General features: G+C 52.8%; 2 protein-coding genes across 4 annotated transcripts in view; one reads left to right on the top strand and one right to left on the bottom strand.

Moving 5' to 3' along the window:
* Card14 (caspase recruitment domain family member 14) overlaps window positions 1–9,224 on the top strand; it is a 26,612-nt gene extending 17,388 nt beyond the window's left edge. The window contains 9 exon segments of the mRNA XM_085829374.1: window positions 2,487–2,613; window positions 3,030–3,267; window positions 3,667–3,730; window positions 3,998–4,066; window positions 4,373–4,484; window positions 5,732–5,905; window positions 7,651–7,772; window positions 8,388–8,503; window positions 9,020–9,224. Coding sequence (XP_085685500.1) covers window positions 2,487–2,613; window positions 3,030–3,267; window positions 3,667–3,730; window positions 3,998–4,066; window positions 4,373–4,484; window positions 5,732–5,905; window positions 7,651–7,772; window positions 8,388–8,503; window positions 9,020–9,224 — 1,227 coding nt within the window.
* Sgsh (N-sulfoglucosamine sulfohydrolase) lies at window positions 8,001–20,110 on the bottom strand. 3 transcript variants are annotated; one of them, XM_021176390.2, is made up of 8 exons: window positions 19,968–20,110; window positions 17,260–17,420; window positions 15,688–15,793; window positions 15,149–15,299; window positions 14,719–14,875; window positions 14,290–14,371; window positions 12,101–12,304; window positions 8,001–11,313 (listed from the first exon to the last, which is right to left on the bottom strand). In XM_021176390.2, exons 1-8 carry the CDS (start codon window positions 20,053–20,055, stop codon window positions 10,754–10,756), a joined length of 1,509 nt encoding a protein of 502 aa, XP_021032049.1. In that variant the 5' UTR covers window positions 20,056–20,110; the 3' UTR covers window positions 8,001–10,753. The 3 variants fall into 3 exon arrangements, with proteins under 3 accessions (XP_021032049.1, XP_085685501.1, XP_029339755.1); XM_085829375.1 differs by having other exon boundaries at window positions 10,759–11,313; window positions 12,114–12,304; XM_029483895.2 differs by having other exon boundaries at window positions 10,759–11,313; window positions 12,129–12,304.

The following is a 20,110-nucleotide window of genomic DNA, read 5'->3' as shown; positions in this document are numbered from 1 at the left end:
CACAGCGCAGCATCCCACATATCCCCTGGGTTCCGAGGGTTGCTTGTGTAGCAAATGTCTTTACCCACCGAGTGTCTCCCAGCCCCAGAAGCAGAATCATTAATCTTCAAACCTTTTAAATGATTTTTTAAATTCAATTTTTTTGTTATGTGTATTGGTATTTTGCTGGCATGACTGTACATCATGTGTGTGCCATGGAAGTCTGAAGAGGGCGTTGGATGTCTTGGAACTGGAGTTACAATTATGTGGATGCTGGGAACTGAACCCTAGTCCTTTGGAAGAGCAGCTTGTGCCATTAAACACTAAGTCATCTCTCCAGTCCCTACTTTTATTTTTAATTATGTGTATGTATGTGAGAAGGACGTGTGCAAGGTGCCTGCAGAGGCCAGAATTGGGCAACAGACTCCCTGGAGCTAGAGTCATAGACAGTTGTAAGCTGCCATGGAAGTGCTGAGAACAGAACTTGAGTCCTCTGGAAGAGCAACAAGTGATTTAAGCCTTTCTGAGGCTCACCTGTTGGCCCTAATGAGAGAAGGGAGCAGGGGCAGACCACCTGGGCAGGGGCATTCCCTTCAGAAAGGGTGTCCACAGGGAAGCAAGAGCCACTCGTTCTTAAGGAGCCTCACACCTACAAGGACACCCCCTACTCCTCTCTACATTCAGTCATGGAGAGCTCTGTGATATTCCAGTCCTAAGACTGACTGGTCAGTGGAGGAGCCATCACAATGCAGAGATGCCCTAAGACATTTGAGAGGCAGTCCTGAGGCAACTCTGAACTGACAGTCTAGCATGTATCATAGTACACACATACACTAATACATAAGAACATGGCTCCTAAGCCCAGCGTGGTGGTGCACGCCTTTAATCCCAGCACTCGGGAGGCAGAGGCAGGCGGATCTCTGAGTTCGAGGCCAGCCTGGTCTACAGAGTGAGTTCCAGGACAGCCAGGGTTATACAGAGAAACCCTGTCTCGAAAAACCAAAAAAAAAAAAAAAAAAAAAAAAAAAAGAACATGGCTCCTTAACTTAACCATGCAATGTGGGAGGCAGCAGGGAATCTGCACCTTGTGGGGTTTCACAGCTGTGGAGGTAGGGTGAGCACTCTGCACCTAGAGGGAGGATCAGTAACGCCACTCAACAACCTTGACACAGCCTTCAACAACTATGTCCCAAACATACAGAACCCTGATCTAGAATGATCCAGAGTGTTCTGGAACCTCCTGAAGCCCTTTTTTTTTTTTTTTTGGTTTTTTGAGACAGGGTTTCTCTGTGTAGCCCTGGCTGTCCTGGCACTCACTCTCTAGACTAGGCTGGCCTCGAACTCAGAAATCCGCCTGCCTCTGCCTCCTGAGTGCTGGGATTAAAGGCGTGCGCCACCACGACCGGCTCTGAAGCCCATTTTTTTTTTTAAAGATTTATTTATTGATTATATGTAAGTACACTGTTGCTGTCCTCAGACACTCCAGAAGTGGGAGTCAGATCTCTTTACAGATGGTTGTGAGCCACCATGTGGTTGCTGGGATTTGAACTCTGGACCTTCGGAAGAGCAGTTGGGTGCTGAAGCCCATTTTTAACAGAGGAAAGTGGTTATGACAGAGAGGCTGTCCTCAGCAGTGAAAGTTCAGGTGTGGGTTGATGGGCGACTCTTCAGGCCAGAATGTGTACAATGTACATGTTGGCATCTTGATGCTGTAACAACACTGTCCCTACATTGTAGCTGGTCTTTGCTACTTTGTAGGTTCTTCTCTTTAGGCCAGGAATGTATAGAATGCACATATGAGCAACTTGATGCTGTAACAACACTGTCCCTATGTTGTAGCTGGTCTTTGCTACTTTGTGGGCTCTTCTTTTCCCCACCCTTTATTCCCCTGGCTTCACACCTTAACATTAGATAGGAGAAAAACAAGGAGGGAAGGAGGGAGAGAGAGAGAGAGAGAGAGAGAGAGAGAGAGAGAGAGAGAGAGAGAGAGAGAGAGAGAGAGATCACGATCCCTGAATTTAATTTCTTTCCTTTTGTTTCTTCTTTGAGCACAACTACTAACAACCAACCCTCCCAAATGGCCACCAACCCCTCTCCCACCCAAATATCAGGGCTTTAGCCTTTATATACTCTCTAAAAAGTTCCCAGAATTCCAAACATCACACAAGTGCAGAAACTATCTGCAGCTGGCAACCCCATGCTTCTCCTAGAACACAAGGCAAATCTTAGTCAGCTGCTGCGGACAGTCGAAGCAGCCCCACACCCCCATACCTGGGATTAAAACGAAAACACATTCTTGTAACATTTCTGTGTTTTTAAAGAAACCAGAATTCCAGAATTCTCACTCCACTGCACACAGCTTGTGACAAGGGATTTGGATAGGCCATGAGAGAAGATATGTGGGTGGCTGCCGAAAACTGAGGGGTCCTTTGAAGGCTCCCACCCCCACCCCACCTCAGCTGCCATCCCGTCTTGGTGAGAAGCCCACCTTCACACTTTGCCCTCAGGTGGACTATAAACCTACCAAGCCATCATTAAGGGCCACTCTGGAGAATACAACGCTGGAGCAGGCTGTGGGCCTTCTCAGGAGGGTGAATGGCTCCTGCTACTTGTCTGTGAAGATCAACACTGAAGGTACAGATACCACCCCACACCTGCTCAGCTCTCAGTCCCCTCCTGTGACCCTGTTGTACCTACCAGGAGCCAAGGCAGTTCAGCCAGGGTCTCCCTAAATTCCCCAGACTCTAATGAACTAGAAACTTCCCTCCATCCTACTGGGTGCCTTCCATGACTTTTCCCTCTCCCATCTCTACATTCTAGAACCTTCCTTGTGTAAGGTCAGAGGTCAGGGATCATCAACCACTGACATCTTCTTCTTTTGGGGGGCTTTTTCAAGACAGGGTTTCTCTGTATAACCCTGGCTGTCCTGGAACTCACTCTGTAGAACAGGCTGGCCTCAAACTCAGAAATCCGCCTGCCTCTGCCTCCCGAGTGCTGGGATTAAAGGTGTGCGCCACCACTGCCCGACCACTTACATCTTCTTTTATCAGGTTATAAGAACCTCATCCAGGACCTAGATGCCAAAGTGGTAACATCTGGGGATTCCTTCTACATCCGTGTCAACCTGGCCATGCAGAGGGGAGGGGACGGAGAGCTGCAAACTCACTGCAATGACATCCTGCATGTCACTGACACCATGTTCCAAGGCCGCAGCTGCTGGCATGCCTACCATGTGAACCCCTACACCATGAAAGACATGGAGCCTGGCACCATCCCCAACTATTCACAGTGAGTAGCTGCTGCTGTCTCTGCACAACCCCACAGATGTCCCAAGGACAACATCTGCCTGTCTCAGCTGCATGTTGAGGTTCCTCCACCTTCCAGAATCTTCCCTGCACTATAGCAGAGTGTCTGCCCAAGATAAAGAGTGAAGGAAAGGTTTACTTGAGTGCATGGGTCTGCTGGTGGTAGGTGCCTCTCTGTTATGTGCCCTGGCATTAGGTCCACTGGGACCAGTGTAGGACAATTAAGTTAGCATGTCCTGGCCTGGCCTGAGGCCTAGGAGATAGTTTCAAGGCCTGAGTCTATGCGCCCAGGGTGGGACACTCCTGCTCCCTGCCTGGGTCACACTTGTCCTTGAGGAGGCTCAGTCAGGCTGTCAGAGCCTCTCTTCCTCCGTTTGCTCAGGGCTCAGCAGCAGCTTCTGGCCCTCATCCAGGACATGACTCAACGGTGCACAGTCCCCCGCAAGGTGAGGCTCTGGCAGAAGGGTATGGTCCCCCTGGGGTGGGCTGGAAGGGAGCGGGGTACTGTGGAGTCCTGTGTGGGGAGTGTGGACCATTGAGCTGAGCAGGGCACTATCTGGACCCTGTGTTCCCCACCAAGCCCTGTGGGCCTGCAGGCCCTTGGAATGGGCCGTGTGAACACACCAGGCCCGGTCTCAGAGCTCCTCCTGCTCTTCCTCACTTTCCCAGTCTCCTGTCACCAACCCACCCCCCCTCTTCTTGTTTCCTCTGAGGTCGGGCACCTTGTTCTCTTGGGACACAGAGCACCTTTCACTTTGAGCACCCATCTGTCCCTGAGCAAGGTGCTAGGATATCCCTGCCTGGAGCACGGCAATGCTAAGTCGGGAGAGGGCCTGCTCTTCTCTCTGCCTATTGCACCCTACCCCTTCCTGCAGAGCCCTGCTGCCTGAGGCCCCTCCCCTGCCTCTCACCCCTGGTGTGGGGCCTGGGAAGCCCGGTTGCTCATGGCACAGCCTGATTGTTCAGAGGTTGTTCTGGATTTGCTTATGTGGCAGGGTGCTGAAGTAGGGAGGGGGTGTCAGGCCCCAAACCCAGTACTGATGGCTGAGCCTGCTCTCTTTCCTGTCCCCCTGTCCCTCCTGTGACAGCCTCCCGGAGGACCACAGAAGTTAGTACGAATTGTCAGTGTGGACAAAGCCACTGTCAGTCCTCTGACTTCATCCTTTGACCAAAGCCAGTGGGATTCTGGCAAGGAGGAAGGTGAGGCCTGGCCGGTTGGCATAGGGACCATGTGGGCATCGGGGGTCACTTCTAGGCAGTACCATCAAGGTGGTGCCTCTCACTCGGGCCAGGGCTGTTGTCTGTTTGTTTAGATGTTTTACCTGCATGTATGTATGTATGTATGTATGTATGTATGAACATACTTACGTGTACTATGCACATGCAGTGTCCCCGGAGGCCAGGAGAGGGCATCAGATCCATTGTGATTGAGTTTCAGGTGGTTGTGAGTCACTATGTGGGTAATTGGGATTGAACTCTTTCTGAGGAAGAGCAGCCAGTGCTCTTAACAGCTAAACCATCTCTCCAACATCCCCCCACCCCAGGCTGTTTTTTACGGATCATAATAAATAACTCCCCACCTTCTGAACGGCAACTGAGCAACACGTTTGATGTCTTCTAAATGGCCATGCCCCACTCTGAGGCCCGACCCAGTGAAACTATACAAAAGCCACTAGCCCACAGTGTGTGCAGGAACAGTAAAACCTACCAATTGCCCAGTGTTCTGTGGGGAAGGTCACTAGGTGACCAGTGTATGCACGTGGTCATGTTAGAGGTCTGACTGGTGTAGGCCCCACGGGTAAAAACTACAGAATGAAGTTGATCAGAAGTGAGTCTGGTAGTAGAATAATAGTTCGTTTTCTTTAAGACAGTTTGGATGCTTAATCTAAGCTGGGTACTGGGACCTAGGAGATGGCTCTGCTGTTAAGAACATTTACTGCCCTTGGAGAGGGCCCAGGTTTGGTTACAACACCCAAATTAGACAGCTTACAACCACTTGTAGCTGTCTTTTAGCCTCTGCAAGCAATGGTATACACACACACACACCACCACCACCACCACCACCACCACCACCACCAAAACATATAAAAATAAAAATAAACCTTTTCAAAAATAAGGTTGATATTGAAAACAGGAGCTACCTAAATAACCCAGGGTCCAGGAAGGAGGAGGCTGAGGACGCTGTGGCCTGAGGGGCAGGGATGAATGGCATGGATGAGGAGAGGGAGGATTGGGGTGAAGGGCAGGACCCTCACACCCTTCAGGAGGAACCAAGCTCCTCCTATCCTCAGAGGCTCATTCTGAAGAGCTGTGGGCTCTGTAGCAGCTGTGCCAGCATGCACAGTTAGCAGCACTGAAACTGAGAATGCCCCCCACAATCAGTGTCTCCTGGGAGAGAGGAGGCAGGGACACAGGTGGGAAATGGTCACAACCTCTGTCCTCTGCAGGTGTTCCTAGCGTGTGCTTCTGGTCAGAGAGCTGCTTCACCCTGGCACCGTACACCCTGGTGCACCCCCACAGGCCTGTCCGGCCCCGGCCTGTGCTGTTTGTGCCCAGAGTAGTTGGAAGGATCCTGGGTAAAAAGCTGTGTCTCCTCCAAGGTTTTAAGCAGTGTTCAGCAGGTACGTGCTCCTCAGTCAAGCGGCCAGAGCAGGGGACCATAAATTCAGAGATACTATATCCAAGGGCCACAGATGGGACACTGAATGGTGACAACTGTCTCATGGTTCCCAGGATGTCTGACCTCAGGGCCTCACCAGAGTCCTGCTATCTGGGGGCTGCAGGTGTGGATCCTTCCTCACTCTTCCTGAACTTTAGGCATACAGGAAGTCTCCAGTCCCATCTTGGCTTTGGTCATTACTGACCTGTTCCGTCTGTGTGTCTTTGTCTATACATAACCTTCTTAGGGGCCATCATAACCCAGTATTGTTTCACATAAAGACCCTACTTCCAAAGAAAGTTCATTCTGGGTTCTAACGGGCATGAGAGAGATGGGACATTACCCCTCCCTCCAACACAGGCACATTGAAAACAGATGTACTTACAGGGTAGCGTGGCTTGAGGATTCTGTCAATTTTCTATCAGCCACGAAGCAGCTTCATTTTATTTATTTATTTATTTATTTATTTATTTGTTTGTTTATTTGTTTATTGAGACAACATTTCTCTGTATGGCCCTGGCTGTCCTAGAACTCACTCCTGTAGACCAGGCTGGCCTTGAACTCAAGAGATCCAATATGGAGGCTTCATGAAAGTGTTTTCTAATCTACAGGCCCATGGACTCAGAAAAGACTGACAGGGCTAGGTTACCTACCCTGTGGGCTGACAAGAGTCCATCCTAGTCTCTTGACTTTCAAAAGAGAGAGGGAAACAGGCCCCATCCACGAGGCTCCTCCGACGAGCACCTTCCCTGGCTAGCATTCATGGGAAAGTGGAAGACACTGAGTTCTGGGAGCCCATGAGTTCCTCTAGAATCAGCCGCCTGGGTTCAGTCGGGCAAACCAGGGAGACAAAGCTATATAGATTGCAGGCTCTGCACTTACCCAAAGAGGGAGGGAGACACTGAGACATGAAGGGCCAGCTGACAGGGGGCAGTAGGAAGATGGATGGTAGCTAGAGGTGGCCAGGTAGTCCAGCTGGCCAGTGGGCATAGACAAAGAAAAAGGGCTCACAGAACACTGGGCTCAAGCCACTGTGTGGTGGCCCAGGAGAGTGGAGGCCAGATGTCATTTTATAGAAGCCTGGGTTTTTACAGGGAGGGAGAGCTCTCTGATGCTTGGTCCTTGAACATCTTTCTAAGGCAGAGTGCAAGACAGAAAGCCTGACCAGGGTTGGAGATGTGCTCACTGGAACTTGGGGGCCGATCAATGCTGCAGTGATGGGGGGGAGGGGACTCTGAGAGGTGTACAGCTGGGGTGCCTTGACAGACAGAGACTAGGAGGAAGACAGGGCCCTTCTGACCAAGCTGGGACCATGTGAGCCTGCTCAGGAAGGCTCCAGAATTGCTCTCAACCTCAGCACCAGGACACCTGTGGCTGACATTCTCTATTGTGTAGCTGTCCTGAGCACTGTAGGATGTTTGACAGGACCTCTGATAGATACACACAATTGAAACACTGCCCAGAGTCTACACATGCCATGCCCATGGCTCAGTGGTATGATAAGAGGAGGTTATCATATGGTAAGGGGAGGGTCTAGAGGCTCAAAGTGGGTGTACCAGTGCACTTGTGGTGAGAGGTGGTGAGGTTTCCTGTAACCACGGTGGGAGGTTTCTCCTGGATGTGGTGGGAGACCCCCAGTGTTGGGGGGCTCAGCAGGGCTCACTCAGGATCCCGATGTGTGACCACCTCATCTAATGTTACCATCAGAGTACTTGAGCCGGGAGGAGTATGCCACCTGGAGTCAGAGAGGGGACATCATCCAGGAGGGAGAGTCAACAGGTGACCACCCGTGGATCACCCGGCATGCTGTGGAGTCCCTCATGAATATGGTAAGGGGAGGGTCTCGAGGCTACTCTGGGGTGGCAGCTCCTGCCCAGGCTTGGGGAGTCACTTGTAGGGCTCTAGATACCCAGCTTCATGCTCTGTAGGAGGGACACAGAAAGACCCAAGCTTGTTCCCCTTGTTTGGGATCCACGTGATGCTAGCCTCAGTTTTCTTAACTTGGGATATTTGATTGATGTTAATAAATAAAATAAATGAAGACATTAAGACTCTCAGATTTTTCAGCTCTCAGTAAACCATCAAGTTTCACACTTCCATAAGGAGGAGTAGGAAGGAAAACACACACACACGCACAGGCACATGTGCGTGCACACGGGCACACACGCACAACGGAGGGCAACAGCTGGCACTGTCTGATTCTTAAGGTTTGTACTCCATGCAAAATCTATCTCAACGCCAAAAGCTTGCAAATCCAGATTTCTCCAGGGACAAATCAAATGGGTTTCACCCTTGAAGATATGCGGCAGGCGCCCTGGCACATGCCACACTGCCTCTGTTCGGGTGTCTTCCACACAGCCCTGTGCTCTGCTGCACAGCTTCCTCTCAGTCCCTCCCAGACCCGAGGCCCGGGGCTTAACTTGCTTCTCTATGCCCTCCCAAAGAGCACCCACGCCCTGCTGGATGTGCGGCTGGACAGCGTCCGAGTCCTACACGGGATGGACATATTCCCCATTATTATCCATGTCTCTGTCAATGAGAAGACGGCAAAGAAACTCAGGTAGCTGCCAGGGGAGGGAGGGCTGGGCAGGGAGTGGGTAGCAGGGTCCAAACAGGTGCCTGTGCTCTGGAAAAGCTTGTCATGTGCCTCTAGCGCACACTGGAGCTCTCTAAGTTCTGGCCCCAGTTGTGTCCTTGTAACCTCAGGCCAGAGGTCCAGCTTGCTCTCCCCCCAGAGTGGACCTAGTTACACCAAAGCTGCACGGTGCCTGGGGCTTATGAAGCCTCATCTCACCCCATCACTTGGTGTCTGGCTGGGACAAACATCCCACTGCCTGTATCTTCTGGGAAGTATTTTTTCTTTGGCACACTCCATCCGTGAATGCTGCTTGCAGCCAAGTCCGTCCTTCCTTCATGACTTCCCTGGATAGGACTCCCATGCTCGCGCCCAAGGGAGCATGCTGAGTCTTCTGCAGACTCTGGCCTGGATGACGACAGTGTGCTGTAATAAAGCCAACTGTGTGCTTTCCTGGCTACCTTGCTGTCTTCGAACTGAACATCTATCTCTGCTTTGTAGGAAGGGCCTGCATCGGCTTGGCAGCTCGGAGGAGCAGTTCCTGGAGGTGGCCCGGCAGGAGGAGGGGGAGCTGGACAGAGTGCCGTGTCTGTACAGCAGCCTGGCCCCTGACAGCTGGAGTGACCTGGACAGCCTGCTCAGCTGTGTGCGCCTGGCCATTGCAGATGAGCAGAAGAAGGTGGTGTGGACAGAGAGCCCCTGCTGAAGCCCAGACCTGGCTTGGGACTGTGGGGACCTCTGTGTCTGTTAATGCTGTCAGCAAACAACCCCACTTCCTTCTCTGGTCGGGGTCTGACCTCAGGTGCTCACAGAAATCAAAGTGTAAATGACGAAGCCACCTTCACACAGCATGGCCTGGGCTGACAGACCTGGAGGACCAGAGAATATTCTGCCGTGTGGGGGTGCTCCCTGAGACCCGCTCAGAGCCAGTGCCCCAGCCTCCTGTGACAACAGGAATAGCTTTGTGGGTTCTGGCCCTTCCTTTTACGGTTCCGATGTCAAAGGAACCTTGCAAGCTCGCTGGAGCAGTCCTTCCTGCCCAGGGGGCCTGACTCTGGAACACCGTGGACACAGCTGACTCAGCTGCTAACAGCCAAGTGCTGCCACAGACATCTGCAAATGAAGGTGCCATAGCGCACAGACTTGAGTGGCTCTTTGACTCACTGCCTCTGTGCCTAACCCCAAACCCCAGGTTGCTTTGGTGCATATCCCAGAGGCAACTGACCCTTCGTGAGCAAAGAACTCTCTCTCAAAACTGACATTACCCCCAGTCCTTCCCAGGGTGCATTGCGCCACACTTGGGTGAAGCCCCCACCTAGCCATAAACTGAGTCATTTTGACACGGTGTTTGTGTCTTGGTGCCTAAGATTCAGTGTGCTACTATGAAGTTCTGTGAGTGATTATACGGTTGTAAAAAGGGTTTTCCAACACTAGGGCCCATGACTCTCACTGTCTTCCGAGATGGAGTTGACAGAGGGGCAGAAGGGACAGCCCCTCTCTTTCTAGATTTCTAAGCAGTGCTTCTGTCCCTTGGCAAGTGAAGGAAGGGAAAAGCTGGAGCCACGTGGTTTGCTTGGTGTCACTCAGAGAGAATGAAAGGAGAGAGAGAGGGGGGAGAGAGAGAGCGCGCACACTGTCCCACCCTGTCTTCCTCAGTCACCCTCAGAAAGGACAGCAGAGCCCAGATAGACCACAGGATCAAACTCACTCCTCTGAGAACAGCATGAACCCTGGCTAAGCATGTACCTCATGGGGGTAGCATGGAGGCGGAAGCAAGCTCAAGGCCTACTGAATGCTCTCTCCAGGCCAAGGTTGGCTGAAGTAGTCAGTGCGGTCTGCCTACTGCCCATGTGGCACCCAGAAACCTGAGCTTCTCTTGGGGTGAAGGGCTTGAAAACATCCACAGGTTCCCGAAACCAGAGGGCTTCGAGCCCCAGACCCTGCTCCTCCATCTGCAGATCTCCAAACTCACCTATCAAAACTTGGGGTTCTGCCATGCCCGAGCTCCCCCTAGAGTCTCCTGAGCCAGGACAGGCAGACATGAGGACAACGGTGTCCTTGGTATGGCAGCAACTAGGGAGTGCATGCTTGAGTGTCCTCTACAGGAGGCAGAGCGACATCCCATATGGTAGAGGAGCCTCCTCAATTGGGTGTGTAGAGGGTGCAGCTGCTGGCACTGCCTCCATTGCTCCCTCCCTCCAAGTCTAGGTGGGCTGGCAGGTGCCCCAGGGATGGTCAGAGCTCATTGTGAAGCGGTCGGCACTGGGGTGTGAGCTTTTCCTCCAGGACCCCATCTGGGGCGCACACCCAGGGGTCATGCGTCTCCCACTGCCACTTGACAAGCTGAGCTTTCAGCATCTCCAGCACTTGAGCCAAGTCTGGGTCAGCGGCCAGGTTCCGTGTCTCTCGTGGGTCCCGGCTGACGTCATAGAGTTCCCAGCGTTCCCGGTAGTAGTAACGGTGGAGGTCCTTGTACCAGCCCGTGGGCCGGCCTGTGGTGGTTCGGTTCAGGAGGTCCTGGAAGGTCGGCGAGACATAGAAATCTTGGTCGATGGGAAATGGCATCTTGAAGCTGAGGTTGTGAATGAGGCGGAAGTTCTGGTGGTACACGGAGCGCATGGGGTAGGACATGGTGACCTCGTGGTGGCTCTGGCTGCTGAAGACAGTGGCCCAAAGCGGCTCTGCCTCCAGCGCCGGCAGGAGGGATCGGCCTGTGAGCTGGATTGTCTTTGAGCCAAAGATGGCGTAGCTGGGGTACGGAATGGAGAACCAGTCCAGGATGGTAGGGGTGAGGTCTGGAAAGGAACAGGCTCTTAGCAGGGGTTCCTGGGGGACATGGAGTCCATTGTAAGGGCTGGATCTGAGTCTCTCTGGAAATCCCATGGGCACTGGTAGGATCGGATCACCTCTGGCCCGTGAGGCTGATAACAGTATAACCAGAGGCCCTGGCTTGCTGATATCCAAGAACCTTCTAAAGTCCTATGGACTAGAGGAAGCCTGGGTAGGGAGGGCTCATCCACTCAGTCTGGGTTGGTCACAAGGTTCCCTCACTCATGGGTTAGGGCCACAATGGAGAAGCGAGTTCTGAGCTGGAGGGAGCCTATCTGGTAGCCACTGAGAAGAACACAGGGGCTCTTTCCAAGCAGGTGGGCTGGGCACAAACTCAGCCCCTCTGTTTCTCAGCCCCTCTGTTCCTCAGGCCCTTTGTCTGTTTCTCACACCTGCATGTATGCTTGCTCATCTGTGGTATGGGGCCAGATAACCAGGCTCTCAGAGCTGAGTCATGAGAGGCTCCGGACCCTGAGAAAAGGGGAAATGGTTCTCAAGTGGGCAACCCACAGCCCATCGGTACCGCCTGGGACCCCACCAGACACTCTGGGGGTCATGACATGACAAGAACAAACCTCCATGTGACTCTGATTCTCACCATGTAATAGAGGGGGCCATCTTGTCCCTACCTAGGTGAAGGAGCACTACCTAGGTTCTGGAGCACTCCTGCACCTAACCCATGGCTGTCCCATTGAACTTCACTTCTCCCCTCCCACGAGACAGACAGACAGACAGACAGACAGACTGACTGACCTAGAAGGCTTACGTAAGCATCGCTGACCTGGCCCCAGCGCTGTGGGTGCTCTGGGGATGATACCAGCAAAGGCTCAGCTGTACCAGGCCAGTACAGGTTGGTCCTGCCGCTGGGGAAGGGGATACCATTGTCAGATGTGAAGATGATGAGGGTGTCGTTCAGCACACCGGCACCTTGCAGCTCCTGGAGCACCAGACCTACCCCTGAGGATGGAGAGGAGGGAGAAGGCTTAGAGGCATATGTGTCCACTTACCCCTGGGCTCTATTACATCCTGGCCCTCACACACCCCTTCAGTCTTTCCTGCAAGCCCAGCCTCTAGCCCAAACCACAAACCTGTACTTGAGCAGGTCACATGGCTTCCAGGGACCTCTCATCCCTTAAAACTGATGCCATATGAGGCAGCTGGTACTGCCCCAAGATGGCTTCTGTTTTAGAATCTAGTGTCTATGGAGCAAAGAGACAGCTTGGGTAAGAGCCTAAGATAGGGCACCACTGTTAGAGATCTTCTGGCATTGGAGGATAGCCTGGGCTATCAAGAGAGTTCCAGGCTAACCTGGTCTATAACAAGACCCTGTCTCAAAAAGTCAAAATAAGTTTTACTTTAGAAAAGGTGGCACCAGGCAGAGCAGCAGCTAAACTGCTTGCCATGCAAGAGTCAGGATCACAGAGTCTGGATCCCAGACACCCACATAATTGCCAGGGTGAGAGAGCTTGCCTGGAATTCCAGCCATGGAAGGCAAAAATGGGGTTCCCAGAGGAAGCTGGCTCCCAAGACAGCAACATCAGCAAGCTCTGGGTTTGACTGACAGACTCAGTCTCAGTAAAGGAGCTAAAAAAGAGTTTTCCAACATCAACCTCTGGCCCCCACATGAACACACACATGTGAAAGTATGCACACACATTTGTACACCCATACACATGTGAAAGTGTGCACACACATTTGTACACCCATACACATGTGAAAGTATGCACACACATTTGTACACCCATACACATATGAAAGTATGCACACACATGTGTACACCCATACACATGTGAAAGTATGCACACACATGTGTACACCCATACACATGTGAAAGTATGCACACACATGTGTACACCCATACACATGTGAAAGTATGCACACACATGTGTACACCCATACACATGTGAAAGTATGCACACACATTTGTACACCCATACATGTGTGAAAACATGCAAACACACGCACGCACACACATGAAAAACAAAGAAAAAATTTAATTAATGAAAATGAAAGCTGGAACGGAAGAGATGGCTCGTGGTGAAGAGCACTGGCTGCCCTTCCAGAAGACGCAGGTTTGATTCTCAGCGCCCACAAGGTGGCTCACAACCATCTATGATGTCATTCCAGGTGATCTGTTGTCCTTTCTGGCCTCTGTGGGCACTGTGTGCATGTGATGCACTCACATACATGTAGGCAAAGCACCCACACAAATTAAATATGAAGAAGGAGAAGAAACAACATTTGGGAGACAGAGGCAGGCAGGTCTCTGTGAGTTGGAGGACAGCCTGGTCTACAGAGTGAGTTCCAGGACAGCCAGGACTACACAGAGAAACCCTGTCATAAAAAAAAAAAAAAAAAAAGGCTGGAGAGATGGCTCAGCAGTTAGGAGCACTGACTGCTCTTTCAGAGGTCCTGAGTTCAAATCCAAACAACCACATGGATCCATCTGTAATGGGATCCGATGCCCTCTTCTAGTGTGTCTAAAGATAGCTACAGTATATCCAGATAAATAAAAATTATAATAATAATATATATATATATATTTTTTTTTTTGGTTTTTCGAGACAGGGTTTCTCTGTGTAGCCCTGGCTGTCCTGGCACTCACTTTGTAGACCAGGCTGGCCTCGAACTCAGAAATCCGCCTGCCTCTGCCTCCCGAGTGCTGGGATTAAAGGCGTGCGCCACCACGCCCAGCTAATAATAAGTTTAAAAATTAAAAAAGACCAAAACCCCCCAAAACAGAGCTACACACAAAAGGGTCTAGACATAGCTAAGCAGTAACATGAAGGGATACTGAGGCCCCAGCCCCAGACACTAAGCCTCACCCATCCAACACTAACCCTGGCTAACACTATGCTGATTCCAGGACTCCACTAATGTGAAGTCCAGCTAAAGGTCCCTGGCCTAGGATGAGAGGGACAGCCTCAGTCACTGGGACTCACCTTGGTCCATCCGCCCGATGGTGGTGTACTGAGCAGCTAGGTCTGCTCGGGCTGCTGGTGTGTCCGGGACAAAGTAGGGCACCTGAGGATGAAATCAGAGCAGAGCATCTCAGAGCCAGGATGGGGGCGGGGAATAGGGAGACGGGGTTGCATGGGTGACTTCTGACTGGATAGGAGGCAGCACAGTGCGCGCGCGCACGCCCATGAATGGACTAGTCAAAACAGCTTTACTCTCTGCACACTCAGCATTTCATCTCCAGGGTCCAGGGCTCTCTCTGCAGCCCCCCCCCCCACGAACCTGAAGCCCCCTAAGTCAAGTCTCCTCATACACACTGGAGGCAGGGGCTGCAAGCTGTCAGGAGGGCAGGGCCCGGGGTTTAGAGGAGGTCAGGTTGCATGCTTTGGGAACATTGCAAGGGTCCCTCCTACCATCACATCCTGAGGGTCGTAGATCTGGGGTGTCCAGTCTGGGATGTACCCCATTCCACTCTCCCCGTTGCCAAACTTCTCACAGAAGGTTCCATACTGGGGCTGAGAGTGCCCACAGCGGTGCGGGTCATGGAAAGCCACGTAGAGGAAGAAGGGCCTGAGTGTAGGGGAGGGGGTCAGTCAAGACCAGGCCACTGTCTCGACCACTGGAGACCCAATTCTTAGATAGACATACTTTGGCATGGCGCATGCCCACTGGCACTCTGTCTCACTCACTGCCTCAGTTTCCCCTTCCCCCTCTTCTTCTGGATATGGAGAATGTTTTCCTCTGCCCCTGCCACAGTCAACTGTGGACCCTGGGATGACAGCCTAAGTCTACTATTGAGGGTCTGGCTACCCCAGAGGGCTAACAGGACGGAGCCCTCCTTACCTGTCATCCCGAGTCTGCAGAAATTTCTGGACCAGTTCCTTAATTCTAGTGATGTTCCGTCCCACCTGCATCACAGAGCTATTCTCCTCTGTGAATGCAAAGTCAAAGGGATACACCGTCTCCGGACCCACGTGCTTCTTCCCAATGATGCCTGAGGGCGGACAAGAGGTCTGTCTGTCTGTCCGTCCAGAGTCCACTCTGTCCCCTTATCCTGCCCAAGTGTGGCTGCTGTGCATGGATAGTTTGGAGGCTTTGGCCTGACTCTTAGGACGAGTGCTCAGGGAGGACCTCATGAGCTGAGGGTGACTCAGAGCCCTGGATCCCCACACACTCAGAGCCCTGGACTCTCTAAGAGGCTAGGAAGGATCACAAAGTGGCCTTGCACCTGCATCCTGTTCTCAGGCCCACACCTCTCCTGTGTGCACGCTGGCCTGGCTGAGCAACAGCTCACACAGGTTGAGAGTGACTCAGACCTCCAGCTTTGGGTGGGAGGGATCAGAGAGGGACCGCACGCCTGTGCCACCCTGCCCACACCTCACCTGTGTGCACTCCGGCCTGGCTGAGCAGCAGCGGAAGGCTCTGTACCTTGTCGAAAGAGTTAAAGTGATGCACATCCTGGTGCAGCCCATACATGCCATTCTGATGCTGTAGACGAAGATGCTCATCTGTGAGGCCACGCTCCGACACCCCACAGCTCATCCCGGGACCCCTGTGGATGCTGGCCCAGGGGAACTCCACCCTGGTCTCCCTCCTGTGACAGGGGACACCAGCCGGAGGAGGAAAGGAACCAGGGAGGATGTGCCCCAGCTGCACAGTGAGCTGGAGGCAAGCCTGGTCCTAGGCCCTGTCTCTGTAAAAGGGTTGGGGGCTGTGCAAGACAGCGCACCTGGAAAAGCGCTAGCGCAAGGGAGACCTGAGTCCCATCCCTGAGACCCACGTGGTGTGAGGAGAGGACTGGTTCCCACAAGCTGTCTCTGACCTCCAGAGACTCACTGTGATGTGTATGGTGTGTTCCACCTCACCCGCTCAAACAACGTCCATTTTAAAATGTAAAGCCGGGCGGTGGTAGCACATGCCTTTAATCCCAGCACTCGGGAGTCAAAGGCAGGCAGATTTCTGAGTTCGAGGCCAGCCTGGTCTACAGAGTGAGTTCCAGGACAGCCAGAGCTACACAGAGAAACCCTGTCTCGAAAAAACAAAAACAAACAAACAAAAAAATTAAAATATAATTTTAAACTTTAAAACAGGGCTGGCGAGATGACTCAGCAGGTAAGAACACTGACTGCTCTTTTGAAGGGCCTGAGTTCAAATCCCAGCAACCACATGGTGGCTCACAACCACCCGTAATGAGATCTGATGCTCTCTTCTTGTGTCAGAAGCCAGCTACAGTGTACTTATGTATAATAATCAATAAATCTTTTAAAAAAAAACTTTAAAACATAAAACATTGATACAGGGTCTCTGTATGTAGCCCTGGCTGTCATGGAACTCTGTAATCCAGGCTGGTTGTAAACTCAGAGATCCACCTGGCTCTGCCTTCCAAGTGCTGGGATTAAAGGCATTTATATCAGAGATCATGAAAAAGATTTAGTAAATTCTGACATGGGCCACAGAGATGCTAATCTCAGTGTCTAGAGGTGGATGGAGGAATGGCTTGCAGTCATGTGAGCGTATCTCACACCACTGACTGCACTGGAAAACTGTTAAGATGGCAAGTTTTATGTTTTATGTACTTTTACCATAACAACAGAAAAAGGAAGTGCCTGACCCCACAGAGGTTCTGAGCTCAGGGCTGGGCAGGAGGTGTGCAGGCTCTGTCTGTGCTGAGCACTTTCTCCCCGCAAAGCCGTGCTTGACCAACGCCCACAATGACCTTCAAGTGACACCTCACTGTGCCCACATCTCAGATGAGGAGGACACTAAGGCACTGAGCCAGCTGAACTGAGGAGTGTGGAGGCAGAGCCCTGGCTGCACCTGAGACCTCTGGGGAGTACCTGCCCCTAAGGATGCAAGGGAAACCAGGTAGCACCCCCCAGGAGAGAGGACCCTAGAGTCACCACCTATCCACTCCCCGCCCTGCCCAGTCCCCCCATCCCACTAGCCACCCTCACCTGGGGCAGGCCGGTGAGGAGGCTGGCACGGCTCGGGGAACAGCTGCTGACAGACGTGAAGGCGTTACGGAAGATAAGGCTATGGCGGGACAGGGCATCCAGGTGAGGGGTGGCGATGGCAGTGTTGTTGTATACACCACTCTCAAAGCCTCCGTCATCCGCTGAGGAAGACAGAGCAGAGGGCGTGTTGGCTGGGGTCAGGAGGGACAGTGGGGGCTGGGGGGTACCCAGGGTACTGCTGCAAAGGCTGGTCCCTGTGATGCTCAGGAGTTGGACTAGACACTCCCAGAAGAAGGAAAGCCTGAGGGGGTGTGATGCCAGGAACAACGATATAGGAGTTTGTGAGCAAGCAGGGAACACAGGTAGGCAAGATCCCTGGGTGATGCGTTAGCAGGGGAAGAAGACACCATGGTTTGCAGGGAGCACAGGAAACTCAGGTGGGAATGTTAACAGGTAGGCTAGCATGAGGAGCTCACACCCCAACAGACTGGCATCCATGCAGGCGTGTTAGTAGGTGATGGCTGCATGTAATCCCTGCAGACTACTGGGACTCTGAAGACCCTACCTCACAAGTGACAGCCAGCCAGGAGAGACACGCCCAGGACACAGCTGAGGGGTGTGTGTGTGTGTGTGTGTGTGTGTGTACACCACACCTCTGCATCTTTCAGAGACAGCCATGCAGACTGTCTGATTCTGACCTGTGACCCGTCAGGAGGCACCAGAAGTATGAGAGGTGGCATGCAGCACCCACAGCCCTGCAGGAGTTCCCCAGAACTACCCAGTGGGAACCCAGGAGCAACATGTCACCCACCTGCCTCAGAGGCAATGCAGTCCCTGAACAAAGGTGGATACCCAGCCTCCAGTCCAGCCACCATCCTCCACCCCGCTGGACCACTCCGGCAAGAACCAATGACAGCTGAGCCAGTGGGAGGACTGGTGGGAGGACAAGCAGGAGGACAGATGGCAGGACAGGGAGGAAGACAGACAGAACGACAAGGAGGAAGACGGCAGGAGGACAGGTGGGAGGAGAGGTGGGAGGACAGGGAGGAAGACAGATAGGAGGACTGGACAGAGGACACATGGGAGAACAGGCAAGAGGACAGCCAGGAGTTCAGGAAGGAAGACAGGCAGGAGGACAGGTGGGAGGACAGACAGAGGGACAGGGAGGAAGATAGGCAGGAGGACAGGACAGAGGACAGGCGGGAGGACAGACAAGAGGACAGACAGGAGGACTGGGAGGAAGACAGGCAGGAGTACAGGCAGAAGGACAGACAGGAGGATAGGTGGGAGGACAGGCAGTAGGACAGGCAAGAGAATAGATGGGAGGACAGGGAGGTAGACAGACAGAAGGACAGGGAGGAAGACAGGCAGAAGGACAGGATGGAGGACAGATGGGAGAACAGGCAAGAGGACAGCCAGGAGGACAGATGGGAGGACAGGCAGGAGTGGTTGTGTTACGTGTGTCTTCTGTTGCATGCCAGGAAGCCATGCTGCTTGCACACAGAGATCTCAGCTCTTGCCTCTGACCCTCATCCAGACTGAATTCAGTCCTAAAATTCCTGCTGTCATTATCTGAATCCAGTCTTCAACAGTTAAGTGAGGGTGGGAGCCAATCGGACAGGACGGTGGCATTTCTCTCTCAGGTTTGGAAATGAGACAGGTGCCATCAACAAGCCAGGAAGGCCTCCCCAGAAACAGAGGGAGGAGCCGGCTCTCTGAACCCAGTCTCTCCATATAATGAAATTGTTAGACATACATTGGTTTGTTAAAAACCTGGCCTGTAGTGTGGCGTGCATGCATGCATGCGTGAGTGTGACTCTATTTTCTGCTTTGTCGGTATTTTCCCTGCATGTACATATACAACAGTTACAGATCCCTGTGAGCCACCATGTGGGTTCTGGGTATTGAACCTGTGTCCTCTGGAAGAGCAGCCACTTCTCCTAACCACTGAGCTACCACCTCTCTAGCCCTGAGCCTGCCAGGTTTTGTGGTGATGGCTGTCCAAGCTGAGACAGGACCGAAGTTCCAGAGCCACATGAACTGGCTCCAGAGGATTCCAGCGCCAATTCTATCCGGTGGATGTACACCCTAGGCCGATCTTCGCGACTATCCTCGGGGAGACTGGGGGTAGTGCTGCTAAGACAGCACTGTTTATGTTACAATTAACCAACTGGCCTGCCCAGACACCACAAAGTTTATCAGAAGAGAGGGCCTGGCCCAGAGCCAGACCTCAGAAGGCCTGGGCTGTCACAAGCCAGGCACTGATCACCCAAACAGGAAGTCTCATGAATGCAGGAGGAACTTGATGGTTTGCGTGGGCACTGGAGTACTGTACTTTTGGGCCAGGAGCTAAGAGAACTGACCAGGGCATCCTGCAAAAACTCGGGGACTCAGGCTATTCTTTTTTTCTAGAACCTTATCAGAGGTCTGTGAACTCCCTTGCTCTGCAAGCCGCCGAGCATGAGTAGCCGGGGTCCACCGGGTCTCCCTGGCAGCTTTGACTACAGATGTGGGAATGCTGAGCCAGCTTGGGGATGGCAGAAGCGGGAGGGCCAGACGCATTTAGAGTCACCAGGAAGAGACCTGCAACAGGAGGCTCGGCAAGGAATTGGCGCGCGGGGGTCAGCACGGGCCAGTGGCAGGGAAGAGCCCAGTGGCCGCTTCTGGGGGCAGCAGCAGGTGGCCGTGCCAGGGACGGCGGCACTCACCAACTATCAGTAGCACGTTGCGCGAGTGCGCGCCGCAGAGTCCCAGGACCAACAGCACTGTGCAGCAGGCCAGTCCCGGGCAGTGCATGGCGGCGCCGGTCAGGGTAAGCGGTTCCGGCTCGTCCCCTCCCCACGGTCACGTG

This window comes from Mus caroli, unplaced genomic scaffold (assembly GCF_978045245.1).
Source record: "Mus caroli unplaced genomic scaffold, Mus_caroli_1 scaffold_13, whole genome shotgun sequence".
Classification (NCBI taxonomy): Eukaryota; Metazoa; Chordata; class Mammalia; order Rodentia; family Muridae; genus Mus; species Mus caroli.
This window is presented reverse-complemented; position numbering and strand designations above follow the sequence as displayed.

Coding starts and splice junctions, on each gene's coding strand:
- Sgsh (XM_021176390.2), bottom strand. CDS start 20,055: ATGCACTGCCCGGGACTGGCCTGCTGCACAGTGCTGTTGGTCCTGGGA. Junction 14,372..14,718: donor ACGACCCTCAGGATGTGATG/GTAGGAGGGACC, acceptor TTTCATCCTCAG/GTGCCCTACTTTGTCCCGGA. Junction 12,305..14,289: donor CATCGGGCGGATGGACCAAG/GTGAGTCCCAGT, acceptor CTCCATCCTCAG/GGGTAGGTCTGGTGCTCCAG.